Here is a 17,544-nt window from a genome sequence, read left to right as displayed (position 1 = left end):
ATCACCATACCTAATTTTAAGATTTAGCTTAATTCTCCAACAATCAAATCAATAAAATCAATAATATGTTGGCATAAGGACTAAAACAATTAATGGGACAAGTCAGACTCTAGAAATAGATCCAAACTTACATGTTCAACTATCTAAAGAAAAGGCTCCAAGTCAATTCAATGATAAAAGTCTTTTTAAACAGATAGTGCTATATTAAACTGGTCACTGGGAAACAACGAACTTGCATAGAAAAAAAATATTATCCATTCTGCACTCCATATAAAATGATTTCAAACTGAATCATAAACCTAAACAGAGGTTCTAGAAGGAGAAGACTGTCACTGTGACTTTGGTGTAGGTCAAGATTTCTTAGAATTCAAACAGAATTTTCTATAAAAGTAAAAAAATAGCCCTTATCAAAATTAAAACTACCAGTCTATCACAGCATCATTAAAAAAAATAATTAGGCAGAGTCTTTACTCTCTTTCCTATGTGGGGAAGAAGAAATGTTTCTCCCTCAACCCCATTTTCCTCTACTTTATCCTGCTGTACTAAAACAAATCTTTGCTAAAACTTAAAAAAACTAGAAGGCCAGGACCCCAACCCCCGAAAAAAAAAGAGAGACTGAGTACACAGCTCAAATGGCAGAGAACTTGCATGAGGTCCTGGGTTCAATCCCCAGAACATTAAAAAAAATAGGCAAGAAAATATTAGAAGTACACATTGCCAATGATATTCTTATATTTAGAATCGCAAGGCATTCCTACTAATTATTAAATAGCAAGCAACTGATTAAATAAATGAGCAAAAGACCTAAAAAGCCCACATAAAATAAAAAATATACAAGTGATCAGTAAACACATAAAAGGACGTTCAATATCATTTGTCATCAAGGAAGTACAAACAAAAATCACACTGAGGAAGCATTCCACATCCTCTGGAAGACCAAAATCAAAAAGACTGACCATTCTAAATGTTGTAGAAAATACAGAGCAACTGGAACTTTTATATATTGTGGGTGGAAGTTCAAAAAAGGTACAGCCTCTTATTTTTTTTGTGGCAGTGGGGTTTGAACTCGGTCTCATGCTTGCTAGGCAGGTACTCTTACCATTTGAGTCATTCTGCCAGTCCTGGTATATAATATATATGTATGTATCCTTGAAAATGTAATTCTTTTTCTAGGTATTTACAGAAATTAAAATCACATGCCCCTACACAAACCTGTACATTTACAGAGGCCTATTCTTAACAGCCAAAAACTGTAAAAATCTCAACTTAAAACAAAACAGGTAGGCACAGAGGCACACACCTGCATTCCCAGTCCTCCAGAGGCTGAAGCAGGAGGATCCTGACTTTGAGGCTAGCCTACAATACATAGTGAAACCTTGTCTCTAGAACAAAAAAACTGGATACAACACAAATTATCAATAGGAGAATGAATAAACATATTGTGGTATATTCATCAAAGGAATACTACTGACCAAAAAATGAAAAAATCTACATAGTAGCAATGACAGAAATCAGAAAACAATTACCAAAAATGAGTGGAAGATAGGAAGAGACAAGCATTAGAAAGGAACTGACTAAGCTGGGTACGGTGAAATAGGTTTGTAGTTCTACCTACTTGGAAGATTGAATCAGAGGATCTCGAGTCCAGTAGTCAGGACCAGCCTGGACAACACAGTGAGACACCAAAAAATAAAACAAATGATTGGACAGGAAAACGAAAGTATTATTTAAGATGTGAGACATATTTACAATATATCACTTGTCAAACAACATTTAAGGTATGTGTATTAAATATCTCAATGTGAACCATCAAACACCAAATGACTTCACTTGTCTGACACAATCTTGTTTCAAGGTATCTAAATAAATAAGCAAGAAAGCTTCTATTAATAATAAATATTAACAAAACCTTGCTATTTCCTTTTTTATTAGAAAAAACATAATACCTCACTGTACAAGAAAAATACATAAACTTGATTGTAAAGTACATTGTTATATTCATTTTTGTTTGTTCATTTTAAATTTGAGATGTCTCTAAGAATACTCTGAAAAACCATCTCCAGCATTCAGAAAAATCACATCTTAAAAAATTTTTGAACTTCTTAATGGAATAAATATAAAAAAAATACTGCTACTTATATTTGCTTAATGTTAATTGGGATTTAGGCATTTTCAAGAACTACAAGGAAAGTGAGGTGTGGTGGTTCACACCTGTAATCTCAGTTACTTGGGGGGTGGACACCAGGAGAATCACAGTTTGATACCAACCAGGGCAAAAAGTTATCAAGACCCCATCTCAATAAGTAGGGCATGATAGCATGCACCTGTCATTGCAACCTCATACCCCAGCTATGTATGAGGCCATAGGTATGAGGATCACCACCCATGGTAAAAAGCAGACCCTATATGAAAATTAACTTAGGCAATAAAGGACTGGAGGTGTGGCTCAAGTGGTATAGCAACTGCCTAACAAGCAAGAGGCCAAAACTACAAAGATTATGTTAGATTATTGCTGTCTAAAAGGTACAAACTATTGAATAGTATAATTTGGCAATGCAAAACTCAAATTTAAAATGTGTTTGCCCTTTAACTGAGAAAACCTATGTTCTGGAAATTATCATTGTAAAATAACAGATCAAGTCTGCCAGTGGGTATAGTGGTACACAACCGTAATCCCAAAACTTGGGAGGCTGAGGCAAAAGAATCAGGAGTTGGAGGCCAGCATGGACTATATGGTGAGTTCCAGGCCAGCATGGGTCACATAGCAAGAATCTGACAAAAAAAGTCTGTGAAGATGGATTGGCTATGAGTGTGTGAACAACAAAAAACATATCCATCCCTAGGGAATGGTAAATCCCTATTATATGCATGCATTGGTAACAGTATACTGACATGAAATAATCCATAAAAAATTAATATCTGTGCCTTTATAATAATATCTCTGTGTATATGCTGAGAGTACACACGTGGGTGGTCATCATTTAACATATTATGCAAAACATAATCTGGAAAGATTTGGACAAAAATAAATGATTACTACTTTTATAATTATTTTACTCTGTGAACTTCAGAGTACATTATTTTGTAGAAATATAATAAAAGCCAATTAAGCAATTTTAAATTTTTTAGTATCACTCTGTAAATAGTGAGTGAAATGTATTTTAATAAATTTTAATTAAATGTATACACAAAAATACTATCATCTTAACATGCAATCCATCATCAAAATAATGAAATATTAATGCATTATTTTTTGTACCCAGTCTTCTTTAATAGCTTTATTTAATCCAAAAATACTGTCATTTAAAATGTGTGATCATTATAAACAGGTTATTTGGATTTAAAATTCTTTTGTTCTATACTAAGTACTTAAAATCCCATGCATAATTTTACATTTACAGCACATCTCAATTCAGATTAGCCACATCTTAAATGTTCAAAAGCCACAAGTGGCTAGTGGCTAATTCATGCTGGACAGTATAGCCTATAATAACCAATTTTTAAAAACAATACATATCATCTGTGGTTGATAAATCACAAGAAGAGACAGTCACTATATGCTTCCTAATAAAAGACTAGCACCTTATACAGTAAGCTACCCCGAGAAAAGAATGGGATCAAGCCTTTGATTCAATTACCAGTTTAGAGAAAATACAGAGGAAAAAGGAGTATGTTAAATGGCACATCAAGGATGCAATCAACAAAATTCAGGTCGCAAGAAAGTTTTAGAAAACAAGTAAACGAAGAGTAGTCTTAAAAATGAGATGGAGAAAGAATCCATGAAGTACAAAGTAAAATTTTAAGGATTTATCAATGAATTCCAAAGTTGTACTCTTTATTTAAATCTTGATTAGAGCTAGTTAACAATTTTTTACATTTATCAGATAACTGAAAACTTGAATTATTTGATAATAATTAAATTTTTTTATTAATTTTTGGGCATAATACTTTCGTAGTTTTTTTTTTTTAAGAGGTATTTTCACTAACAAGCATCTCAATTTGAATTAACCACATTTCTGTTGTTCAATAGCTCCACATGGCTAGTGGCTACAAAGTACTGTAATAAACAATGAAAGACTAAATCTTTAACAAAGATCACTAAGTTTTTAATGAGAAAGAAGTTATTTCATAAATAAGTCACTTTACTACTATCAGAGACTTTTCTGAAATCTCACAGCTGTGTATTACATAATTTTTTTGGATTACTTCAAACTGTTTCCTAGCATTCTGTGGAAGAGTCTTGTTTTTAGAAATGAACAGGTTGGTCTGAGCTTATGGAATAAAGAGATGTGACAAAACAAAAATCAGCTTTTTAAAACTGATTTTGTTTTTAAATGAGTTTTCTGGTATGTATGTGGCTGTATGAATGAAACCACTTTCAATTTCCACATATTCTAACAGTGGACTTCTAACAGTTAAATTCAGTAGTTCCTGATTAGGTATATACTATGAGCATTATTTTGGGCCCCCTTCATATGAGATTATTATCACAGAGTATATTTAATCAGAGAAAGCTCTGCAAATTTTCCTGGGCCTTTCTCAAAAACAGGAAAAATATCATAATCATTCAGTGTATAAGTACAGACTTCAAGAAATTAAGAATCATCTAATGTACTTCCAATAAGCCTAAGAATTCCCACAAAGTTTCTTCTCTCATGGAGGAAAAAGTGAGTATAATATAAGAAGTACATTGAACCTGTTTTCAGAAACAGGCAAACAAAAAAGTAAGAGTAAAATACTGAAAGTATTAAAAGAAAAAAAAACCATCAACTTATAACTCTATATCCAGCAAAATTATCTTTTAAAGGTAAAAAAGAAATAATTTCTCAAACACAAATTGAGGGAATTTGTTACCAGTAAACCTATCTTGCCAGAAATGTTAAAAGTTCTTCAGAGTAGGAAAATGATATAGGTCAAAAATTCAAATGTGCACAAAGGATGCTGTTAGACAAGGAACAAATGATGGTAAATATAATATTTTATTTTTCTTATTTTTTACTTGATCTAAAACAGGTAACAATTTGATTAATACAGCTTTTGAGTAAGTAAATTAATGACAGCAATATTACATGAGATGGTAAGAGGAAATTGGCAATACTCTAAGGTACCTCTGCTACCCATGAAGCAGGTATTTATTGAAACTGGACTGAAATTAGTTGTACATGTACTGCAACTATATGTAGCTTGCAGTAGGTTCTTTTTGAGAAAAGACTCAGGAAGGTGTCAGAAGCTTTTAATCACTTTGATGAAATATACCCTGAATGATCACAATCTCATATTAATTAATTAATTCTCACAGTATGTACCAATCAGTAACCACTGAGTTTAACCATCAGAAATCAGCTATCGGTATACATAGAAATCAGAGAATTGATTTCTATGCATATACCCACACATCCACCAGAAAACTCATTGTAGTGCTACATTTTAAGTTGATTATATATAGGGCAACCATGAAGAAATTTTTAAATATAATTACTAGGCTAAGAGAATACAGACAATAGAATCATATAAAATGCTCAATTGAAATTAAAGAAAGCAGAAAGAGGAAAAAAACAGAAAAAGGATAATTAACAGAAAAGTCGCAACTACAGCTAACATTAATCCAACTATATCAATAATCAACTTACATGTAAATAGTCTTAATATACTAAGTAAAAGGGACTGGAAGAACTGATTTTTTTTAAAAAAAGACCTAATATAAATTATCTACAAGATACCCATTTTGATACACAGATAAACTAAATGCAAAGAAACAGTAACATTAATTCAAAGTAGAGTAGCTATATTAATATCAAGCAAAGCATGCTTCAAAACAAGAAAAACAAAGAATCTGAATAGCCCTGTAACTGGCTTCACTGATGAATTCTACTTAACATTTAAGAAATAAATGACAGAAATGCTGTACAATCACTTCCAGAAACATAAACAGAAGAAAAGCATCAAAACTAATCTATGAGGACAGCATGTTAACCCTCAAACCAAAGACCTAACGAGAGAAAATTACACACTAATTTCTCATAACACAGATGCAGAAACTCTCTACAAAGTATAAGCAAATTAAATTGAGCAATATAAAAAAAAGTATATAGTACTACCAACTGGAATTTACTCCAGGTATGCAAGGCTGGTTCAACCATCAAAACCAATCAATGCAATCCATCAAGGGCAAAAGAAAAATGATCATATGGATACATGCAGAAAAAGCATTTGAAAATATGCAACACTCATCAGGGTTTTAGCTCAATGTTAAGAATAGCTACCTAGCATGCATGATGCCCTAGGTTTGATCTGCAACTCCAACCCCCAAACAAAAAACCCTATTACTAATACCATATTGAATGGGGAAAAGCTAGGTGTTTTCTCCCCTGATACTGGGAACAAAGCAAGAATGTTCCCTCTCCCCACTAACCTTTAACATCACTCTTTAAGTCCTAGACAATGCAAATAAATAGAAAAATGTAAGGTACAGATTAGGAAGGAATGAAAATGTCTTTGGTCACAGATAACATAACCTTCAATGAAGACAGTTCTAAATAATCAAAGAAAAAATAATTTCCAGGAGCTAATAAGCAATTACAGCAATGCTATAAGACACAAAGTTAATAGAAAGTAAGTCAAATTATCTTCCTAAGTACTAGCAATGAACTGGAATTTCAAATTAAGAAAGAAGGTAGTGAGGGGGAGAGAGAGGGAAGAAGGGAGATCTAGGGATAAATCTGACAAATATGTGTAAGATCTCTGTGGCTAAAATGTTTCAGTGAAAGAAATCAAGAGATGTACATACAGAAATACTTTATGTTCATGAATGAGACAACTCAATACTGTTAAGATGTCGATTTTTTTTCTCAAATGGATCTACAGATTCAAAATCCTTGTTAAGTAGCTGGGCAGGGTGGCAAGTGCCTGCCTACCAAGCATGAGGTCCTGAGTTCAAACCCTAATACCAAAAAAAAAAATCCTAGTAACTTATTAAGTTAGCATCATCAAATTGATTCTAAAGTTTATACAGAAAAAAAAAATCCAGAATCTGTAAGGCAATACTAAAGAACAAGGACAATGTCAGAAGACTGGTACTTCCTTACCTCAAGATTTACAATAAAACCACAGTTTTAAAGACAGTGTCATCCACTCTTGGGGATATACCCAAAAGACTGTTACTCCAGAGGCACCTGCACATCCATGTTTATTGCGGCACTATTCACAATAGCCAAGTTATGGAAACAGCCAAGATATCCCACCACTGACGAATGGATTAAGAAAATGTGGTTATCTATACACAATGGAATTTTATGCAGCCATGAAGAAGAACGAAATGTTATCATTCGCTGGTAAATGGATGGAATTGGAGAACATCATTCTGAGTGAGGTTAGCCTGGCTCAAAAAACCAAAAATCGTATGTTCTCCCTCATATGTGGACATTAGATCAAGGGCAAACACAACAAGGGGATTGGACTATGAGCACATGATAAAAGCGAGAGCACACAAGGGAGGGATGAGGATAGGTAAGACACCTAAAAAACTAGCTAGCATTTGTTGCCCTTAACGCAGAGAAACTAAAGCAGACACCTCAAAGCAACTGAGGCCAATAGGAAAAGGGGAACAGGTACTAGAGAAAAGGTTACATCAAAAAGAATTAACCTAGAAGGTAACACGCACGCACAGGAAATCAATGTGAGTCAATGCCCTGTATAGCTATCCTTATCTCAACCAGCAAAAACTCTTGTTCCTTCCTATTATTGCTTATACTCTCTCTACAACAAGATTAGAAATAAGGGCAAAATAGTTTCTGCTGGGTATTGGGGGGGGGAGGGGGCGGAGTGGGTGGTAAGGGAGGGGGTGGGGGCAGTGGGGAGAAATGAACCAATCCTTGTATGCACGTATGAATAATAAAAGAAAAATGAAAAAAAAAAAGTGTCATACTGTCAAGAGAACAAATAAAAAGACCAATGGAAAAAAACAGAAAGCCCAGGAGAAAACTGATCCAAATAGTCAACTGATTACTAAGGAGCAAAGACAAAACAGACAAAAGACAATCTTATCAACATATGGTGAAAAACTATACATCCTGTTGGACCTACCACTCACTAGGCAGACACTCTGCCAACTTGAACCATGCCCCCAACTGTTTTGTGCTTTAGTTATTTTTAAATCTGAGGCAGGCCTCAAATTGTGATCCTCTCCCTTACAAGCCTCCAGCATTACTGGGATTACAACTCTGTACCACCACATCTAGACTGTTGGTTGACATGGGGGTCTTGTTAACTTTCTGTATGGGTTGGCCTCAATCCTCCTGATCACCACCTCCCAAGTAGCTGGGATTAAAACTTGAGCTACCATACCCAGCCTTGACAATTCTTGAATCAAGAATCTGAGAGAATCATTAATACCTATTAAGTAAACTCAATCCTTAGACTAGAAGTTCAAAGTCTTACAAAATCCGGAATCAACTTACCCTGCAAATGTATGGCCCATTATCTCCTCAAGAAAATGCTATTCTCAATTCTAGCCAAGGTAGTCTTTTCAATATTTCCTAACACTCCATGCACATTTTCTACTTCTAAGCTTTTGCTTCAATGTTTTTCCTATACCTGAATTAAGTTGCTTCATTGCTTCTGACCTAAATTCTAGACTACTGGTCTAATACTCAAGTCCCAAATGATGTATCAAAACTCACAATAGCATATCTATCTGCCCTCTATTATTCAAATTTCTAACATACATTGGCTTACAGTATGCATCTTTTCTTGCTCATGTTTTTTTGTCCTTCCTAGTGCACAATAATCAACAGAGGGGCCTGGATCATGCATACCACTTATTGTACTCCACAAATCTGAGGAAGTGTTTTGTACTTAATAGGTACTCAATACTTGATGGCATTTCATTGATAATGATAAGTCATTTAGCTTCCTTACCAGTTTTATGAACTGCATAGGAATCAGCCAGCTCCTTTACTAACATGAAAATTTCTTACGTATTTATGTATCCTCTGATACATTCACAACAACAAAAGGAATTCACCATTACTTTTGTTACTGAGAACATAGCATTGGCAATTTTTAAGATTCTGAAGCAGATCTGATAACCAATTTCATTTCTAAATAGTCTTAGCTTCTTAAAATCTAAGATAAAAGATTAACTTTTTAATAAAACTTGAAAAACAGTTCATTGTTCTAATGTTACAATGTGGGTAATTTTGAATGTCTTAGCCAAACCTGCTTTGTATTTCCAATGAGACTTTATTTCCAGACTTGACTGTTTGACATTATCCACAGGTACCATTTTTACATTAAGTAAAAGATAAGCTCTTTTTTAAAAGCATAGTTTAAACAAAATCCCTAACACTGATCACAGTAGAAAGAAAAACAGATGCTCATCAAAACGTAGCAGACCTATGGGTGGGGATACAGTTCAGAGGTTCAAAACTCCTCAAACAGACTTACTTAAACTGCTCCTTAACACTTTAATTTGTACTATTAATTTATAATTTTTATTGTATTAATACTATACTTGACTGACTTCTAACAAAGATGTTAGAATTGATTTACCTAACTGAAGGCAATTATAATGAAGAGTTCTAATTTACTCTAAAATCTCCTTGTACTGACTAGTACTAATACTGACTTTTACAAACTCCGAGAATACTTTATAGGTGTCAAGCACTCTTAAATGCTTTACATAATTATTGCACTATTCTTTGAAATTGTTTCCTCAGCCCATTTTACAAAAACAGATACTAAAGCTCACACTGTAAGCCTTAGAAATATGCCTTATTACAAAGCTAAGAATGATCAGAAACAGCATTTATAACCCAGCCCCGAGGGGTTCTTTTGAATTTCTTCCAGTGCTTATAGACCATACACCCATTTGTGTACACCTATTTCCTCTATACTAGACAAAGGTGTCTTTCATTTTTGTACATTCCATTTCAGTAAATTTTAGCCTTTTTTTCCTCCTTATCACTCAAGCCCTAATTTCATTCACACTATCATCAAAAAAATGATCTCTCTAAGCACTTCTTTCCCTCTACACCTACTTAATAATTACTACCCAAATATCTGATTAAAAACAAAGTAATTGTTAGACAGCTACTACAACCATCTATATTAGCTCAGTAGCAGAATTAAACCACTTTATTCTCCTAACAAATGAAGTCTGAATTCTAGATACATTTGCGTTAGAAACTGAAGGTTTTTACAATTTCATCAAGCAATGAGAAATGCAGAAGAGGTTCCTAAGGAATAAAAAAAATTGTTCAACTAATAAGTATTCACTCATCTGTGATTTTTACAAAATCAAATGAAATTATCAAGGCATAAGACCCATCTCCCAGAACTGTATATAAAGTGAAGTAGCAAACAAAATTTAACTAAAGAATAACAAGTGGTGAGGAATTAAAGAAATGGAGGTTAAAGTTGGTTAATAAAAATGGCCTCTGATGTATCGCTAAATCTTGAAAAAAACAAAATCAGGTAAATATGGCAGGGAAAACTAATGTGCAGTGACATTATCAATGTCACTTATGAATTATGCATGCATTCAGATTAGATAGCTGTAGAGGACTAGGTGTTAACTTATTCAGGACCACACATACGAAAACTCCACTTGGCAAAATTGCACATACTCTTTACATAAAATAAGTGTCATACTACCTGAAAGTCAACAGAACTAACTATAAACCAAGACTTATGAATCTTGTTTGTGAACTTTAATTACTCTCATATAAGAAAATACTACAATAAATGCATCAGAGCTACTAACTATATGTAAAAATTCATAACATATTTCTATGTTACATATAGCTTTAAAGGAAACCCCAATTTCCACAAAATCTGCTTTTTAAGAGACTGTACCAAAACAATATTTACTTAATACTCACCACCTCCAATCCAGAGTCATTAACATCCAGGCATATTTCTAGCAAATGAGATATGTATGTTTCTGTATACTCTTCTGCTGGTGTTTGTAATGCCTGGCTTCACTGCAATTCTTTTATCTCACCTTCTATGTCTAAGTGGGACTAAGTTCTGTCCTAAGTCTTTTTATTTATACTTGAACTTCTACCAAAACTGCTTTAATTCAGGCCCTCATCATATTTCACATGGACTTCTATAAACACCTAGATCTGCTCTGTCTCCACTCTCACAATTCTCAACTCACCTCCTATACTAACTCAACTAATTCACTGAAATACATTATAAACTGGGAACTGGTGGCTCACAACTGTAATCCTAGCTACTGAAGAGGCTGGGATTGGGAGGATCACAGTTTTAAGTCATTTCAACAAACAGCTAGTCACAACAATGAACCACCTGTCATCCCAAGCTATGGGAGGCTAAGATTTGGAGGATCATGGTTCCAGTTCAGCCTGGAAAGAAGTTTTCAAGACCCCCCCACCATTTCAATGGAAAAAAACTGGATGTGGAGGCAGTGCATGCCTGTTATCCCAGTTATGGTGGGAGGAATAAAACAGGAAGATCTTGGTCAAGGCCCACCTGGGCAAAAAGCGAGACCCCATAGCAAAAAGGGCTGGAGGCCTTGTTGAAGTTGCAGAGTGCCTGCCTTGTAAGTGTGAAGCCTTGAGTTCAAACCCCAGTACCACCCAAAACAAGAACAAAATCATTCTGAAGATCAAATCGGATCTGCGATTTCCCAGTTAACTAGTGAAATACTTTCTCAACTGTATCTCCTCACAGTTTTAAAATGCACCAAGGTATCTTAAAAGGTAAGAGAAATGCTGCATTAAAATAACATGGGGGGTTTTTTGTTGCCATTTTGGCAATGGTGAGATTTGAACTCAGGACCTTGTTCGTGCTAAGCAGGTACCCTGTCACTTAAGCCATGCTCCCCCTGCACCCCATAACCCCTTTTATTCCTTTAGTTCTTTTTCACATAGGGTCTCACACTTTTTTTTTGACTGGAGTGGGTCTTGAACCCAGATCCTGTTACCTATGCTCCTGGGTTGCTGGACTGCACCACCACACCCAGTGTATGTGTTGAGATGGGGTCTTGCTCACTCCATCCTCCCAATCTCTGCCTCCTGAGTAGCTGGGATTACAAGCACATACCACTGTGCCCAGCTCCAAAATAACTTGTTTCACTTAACTTTAACAAAATATAGATCAAAGATTAAGGGAAAATCTATTATTTCCAATGTAACATCCAATGTGCCCAAGGTGCATTTCCAGGGTTATTCTATCAGAAAACAGTGCACTTCAAGCTTGGTAAAAACACAAATGATCAAGCTCCATCTAGACCCAATAAATCTGAACTTTTTCTAGGAACTGAACCTAGTCCTAGGCATTTCTAATAATCTCCACAATGATTCCAATACACTAAATGCTGAAATCCAAGCAGAATTTCTCTTGTTCCACAGCAAACCAACGGTTAGGTCCCCTAATTTTCCAACCTGTTTCATACCACTGATCAACCTAGGAAGTACCTATAAATCTTAAATATTGTCCATTCTAAAAAGCTTTTACTCATCCCTCTCCCATTACTCTTTCCTTTGATCCTCCAAACCTTTAAATAATAGCTTTCATATATTTACGTAGTCCTCCTAACCCACACAACCACTCATGAAATAGTAACCTTATTTTACAGATGAGAAAACCAAATCTAGCGCAACAAGGTTAAGAGACTTGTCCAAAGTGACCCCTTTTTCACCTACGCTTGGTAACTACAAAGCATGCTTTTACCATTGTGACATGCAATCTCTTACCTATCACTCTGAAGTATTGGCTTACTCATCAGTTTACAAGTTTGTTTCCCTCTTCAGACATACTATGCTCCCTGAGGGCAGGCATCAACCCTGATTTTGACCTCAAGATTTAGTTTTCTCAATGAAAGAAGGAATGCAGCTCCTGGAGAGCTGGTAAACCATACTACTTGTTTTGTTTCTTGATTTCTTAGATAGGCTCTGAATGTACTTCTTGCCTAAAATTTTGGTCTGACCTGTAAATTTATTGATGGACTTAAAATGAGACATTGTGTTTCACTATTGTTTTAAACTACAAAAAAAAAAAAACTGTATAGACAACAAAGTGAAAAAAAGGTTAATTCCAAAAAAAGTAAACATATCATTTTTATATTACCCCCTGTCAAACTGAGGACTTCAAATTTTAAATTTTCACAATTTTATTCCACAAGAGTAGGCAACTGTAAGTGTGGTTTTAAATGACTGAAATTCAAAAGCTAATGCTGATTAATAATAGATGACATCAAGAAATTGAGCACTGAATACTCAAAGCTTACTTAGCAACCCACTTAGACAAACCAGTGAGCAATGCTGCCTTTCACAACACTCTCCCACACTGTCATTTTTTGAAACCACTGGTAAATGCTACAGGTAAATTCAGAGCAATCAGTCAGTATACCTGTGTATAAATATAATGTCCTTCCTGCCAAGTTCATGTTTCTGGTATGTAAGACATAGCAAATTACTTCCTCTTGGATAGATTACATAGCAAATGTAATATATTAGCAAATGTAAATATATCAGCAAAACTGGCTTTTTCCTTTTTTCCATTTGCAGGTAACTAACATTCAACATGCTGGAAAAATTCTTAAATTGAAAATATGAAAAAAAGTGTTGATTTAAGAACCTTACCATTTTAATTTTATGTTTTTAGTGTAAAAAAATGAAGTGGTTACTCCTTTAACACCACTTTCAGAAATACTAAGAAAAAAGCCCTTCTGAAACAACATGATGTACTGTAAAGTACAGAGGGCCTAGGCATCAGGAGTGCTGGTTTTCTAATTCCAGTTACATTTACTAAGTTGCTGTGTGTCTTGGGGCTCACTGGCTCCGTTTTCTCATTTTTTAAAAAATTGTATGTGAGGAAGGAACGTGATGACCTTTAAAGTTATTTCTCAGCTTCTGATTTTGAGCCACTACCCTGTTTCAGTCTTCTAACTGGTAAACTCCAATGATCTCTGAAGTCTAAATTCTTAAATAAAAAACACATCTGAAATTGAATAGAACGATTCATTTTCCCACAGGATGACATAAATTATGAACGGAACAGTTAACAATTAATCTCGGGGGAGGGGGGGAAGGGAGGGGGCGGGTGGAGGAGGAAGGGGGGAGAAATGACCCAAACATTGTATGCACATATGAATAAAAGAAATTAAAAATAAATAAATAAATAAAACCAAGCAGCAGAGTTGCAAATCAAGACCAGTTGTCTAGATGAATTTGCTAACAACAACAAAAAAATTAATCTGATAACTTTGCAGAAAATGTCTCATTTTAACTTCTTGAACAAGCAAGTGTAGTCTGCTTTGCCATACACAACATTGTAGAGCTCTGGTGGAACTTCTCTGGGCCTCCCTAGGTTCCAGAGGCACACACTCGGCAGGTGCTAGCACGTAAAGAGAGAAAGGGAGCCAGCCAGCATTTGAACAAACCACATTTCAACTCAATCAGCTTAGTAAGACTCCCAGCCAGGCCTACACCCGGAGCAGAACCTCCCCACCCCCAGAAGTGCCTGCAGCCAATGTAATGAGTGCTTCCGTCAACACCACCCATTCCTCTTCCCACAGCAGAACTGCTTGCTCTGAACCTGCCATCTGGGATTGGAATCGGCGGCACAGCACTAACCTAAGAATCATTCTTTCCCCCAAAGGCCAAAAACTCTGCTAGAGATTGCGGTTTTCCTGAGTATGGCTGCGGGGAGAGCGGCACCCCCTCCCATTAATGCAAAAAAAAAAAAAAAACCTCAGTGGGGAGGCGAGTAGAAACCAGGCCTAGGCGTGACTGCTGGAGAAATAAACCCTTGTTTCTTTGCAAAGGGGAGCAGTGGGACCGCCTGCCCTCGCTGAGATTCAACATCCAAGAACCTGCACTCCACTTCATTCTCTCCTGAACACTAGAGAGGAGATTAAAAATACAGTGCGCTTCTTAACCCCGCTCCATCTGTCCGCTCCTTACACCTCTGGCATTGTTCAGCAAGATGCCCAGATCAAGCAGGCAGAGGTGAAGCGGAGGCCAGCGCCGGGGTCCGGTTCTGAGATTAAGCGGCTCGTGCCAGGAAAGAAAAAAAAAAAAAATCCCCTGTTGTCCAAGAGTAAAGTTTGACCCAGCAGCCCGGGCGCAGACCCAGGCCAAGTCCGGCCGGGCCGGCTGCAGCGCAGGCCTGAGAAGTGACACTCCCTTGTTCTCCGGCCGGCCCGGCCCGCACCCTAGGAACAGGGCCAGGGCGACGCCGCGGGACCGGGCCGGCAAGAGGCCTGGGGGGCGGCGAGACTTCCCGCGCCGGCCCTGCCTTCTTCTCACTTCCACCCCCAGCCCCGACCCAGGCCCGTGAGGTGACGTCGGGGCGGCGACGGGGGTCTCGGCCACTGACCACACATTTCTTGCCGAGGAAGCTGAAGAGGGACTCGTTCTCCTGCGGGGTGAGCAGCAGGGAGCCCACGTTGGTGACCCTCCGCGGAGGCGGCGGCTGCACGCCGGAGCTCATGGTGTCGCCGGCAGGGTCGGACGTCCAGGGTCGTGTCCTCGGGCTAGTGGGCGAGCGCTCGTTCCCCCTTTCGATGACAGGGGCGGGGAGCAGGGACTCAGAAGCGCAGCATCTCGCAGTTCCTCCGGCGCCGGGAGGAGGAGGTCAAGGGAGGGAGGAGTTGACGGCGGGCCGCGCTCCGTAAGGGAAGCTCCCAGCTCCCGCCTAGCTAGGCTTGGGCCAGATGGTCGTTGTCCTGGCACTCGGGCGACTGCGCTAAACTCCCAACTCCTCCTCCGGTGGCGGCGGCGGCGGCGGCGGCGGCAGCGGCCGCACAATCCAACATGGCAGCGGGGGCGGACGAGACCACAGGACGCTGACTGCGGGGGAGCGCGCCGGAAACGCGCGGCGGCCTCGGTCTGACAGGAACCCCCTCCACTCGCTGCCAGCCTCGACGCGCCAGGCAGAGGCCCCGCCCACTTCCGGCCGCGGCGCGCGCCGCGCCGGGCGCCGGGTGGCTGAGGCTCCGGTGCTGACTTGGCTCTCAGGCACCTCGGGTTGTCGGTCGGGTGCGGGGCCCAGCGACTGCCGCCCGAGGGCAGGATGAAAGTGCGTGTCCGTCCGCCCCCCTTCTGCGGGCACACACTTTTGCGGTGCGCGGGTGAAGACCGGGTCCTCCTCCCCAGTAGCCCTGTTTTCTCAGGCGCGGAAGTGGGGCGCCTCTCTGCGGGTCGGAAAGGTGCGGGGAGCCCCGAGAGGAGACGCGGCGCGGTGCGGGGCCGAGCCGCAGGTGCCGGGGTTTCTTGCTTTGTCCTGACTGTCACGTGGGAGTGAGGAACGCGCAGGCAGTTTCCAGGGTGGAGGGAGCTGTTGGTAGATGTCACAGAAAACAGACTCCACTGCCCGCCCGGGATCAGTGGGATCCACGCATTTGAAGCATGTAAAGTCAAAAACGTTTCGGGGCTCTGAACCTTTTTCTTGTCTTTTAAATTGAAAAATATGAGACCCTTCCCCCAATCTTTCTCTCTTCAATTCCAAAGGCCTTGTTTTCGTTTTATAGAATGTCACGCAAGAAAATACTTTATCTGCTTTCAGCATTAGAAAAAAACTCCAAGATTTCCTGGAAATGTGTATATATCATAATTTTAAAACTTAATCTAAATCCCTCTTTGTTAAGTGAACACTAAACTATTAGGAAATTTTGGAATAAAGAAATAAAATAGGCTCTAGTGAATTATAAAATATGTGTCTGTTCACATTACATATGTTAAAATTTATTGCATAACCTTTACCATGATGTTACTTGATTTCACTAAACAAAAAGTGTAAAACATTAAGACATAACCTATGACAATTAAATTTTTGTGAAACTGATGTCAACATTTCTGATAGCTCCCAATAGGAATCTCTGATCTATTGAACATTGATAAACGTGTATCAATGCACTTTGAAAATATTATAAAAATTAAAACTTTCCTTAATGAAATTGGATGAGCGAGAATAAATCGACAAAGTAAAATAAGAACATACAGTCTGAGAGTCATCACAAGATACACAGATGCTTCCACATTTAACTTGGTTGATAATGTTAGGGGAGAAGTGAATTTAAAAAAGCAACGAGATTATTTATAAAATAAATTGGTTTACAAAGGCAGTAGTAGAAATGTAAACTTGGAATGTACCTGATACATTGGTAGTTACTCAAGTTCTATTTGTCGTTTACCATACTTTCCTATTGTCTGTTCTGCTTTTCTTTAGCTAAAGGACCAATAGCTGAATTGAAATACATATTTTTACCTTAGTTATATCTAAGTCTGATTAAACACTGTCCTTCAAATTCACAATTCTACATAATTCTCAAATATATGTTGGTGGATTTGGGTGATGATGTCTGTGGACAGAATTTCTGATTAGGCTATATACCAGATAGATAGATAGATAAATAGATAGATATATTCCAGTATGTCAAAATAAAAAAACTTATTAACACCATCATTTAGAGAGGGACTCCTATTAACTTATAGTTAAATAAAACTGAGGAGGTAGGGGCATAGCTCTGGCAGAGTACTTGCTTAGCATGTGGGAGGCCCTGGATTCAATTTC

General features: G+C 37.8%; 1 protein-coding gene across 1 annotated transcript in view; it reads right to left on the bottom strand.

Annotated features, from left to right (window-relative positions):
• Positions 1 to 15,608, bottom strand: part of Wasl (WASP like actin nucleation promoting factor) — a 60,119-nt gene extending 44,511 nt beyond the window's left edge. The window contains exon 1 of the mRNA XM_074064157.1: positions 15,349 to 15,608. Within this exon, the coding sequence (XP_073920258.1) occupies positions 15,349 to 15,462 (114 nt within the window). The 5' untranslated portion in view covers positions 15,463 to 15,608. The remainder of the gene's footprint in view (positions 1 to 15,348) is intronic.
• Positions 15,609 to 17,544: the final 1,936 nt, after the last annotated feature.

Source organism: Castor canadensis, chromosome 2 (assembly GCF_047511655.1).
Source record: "Castor canadensis chromosome 2, mCasCan1.hap1v2, whole genome shotgun sequence".
Taxonomy (NCBI): Eukaryota; Metazoa; Chordata; class Mammalia; order Rodentia; family Castoridae; genus Castor; species Castor canadensis.
Note: the sequence above shows the minus strand (reverse complement) of the source record. Positions and strands in the feature narration are given on the sequence as shown.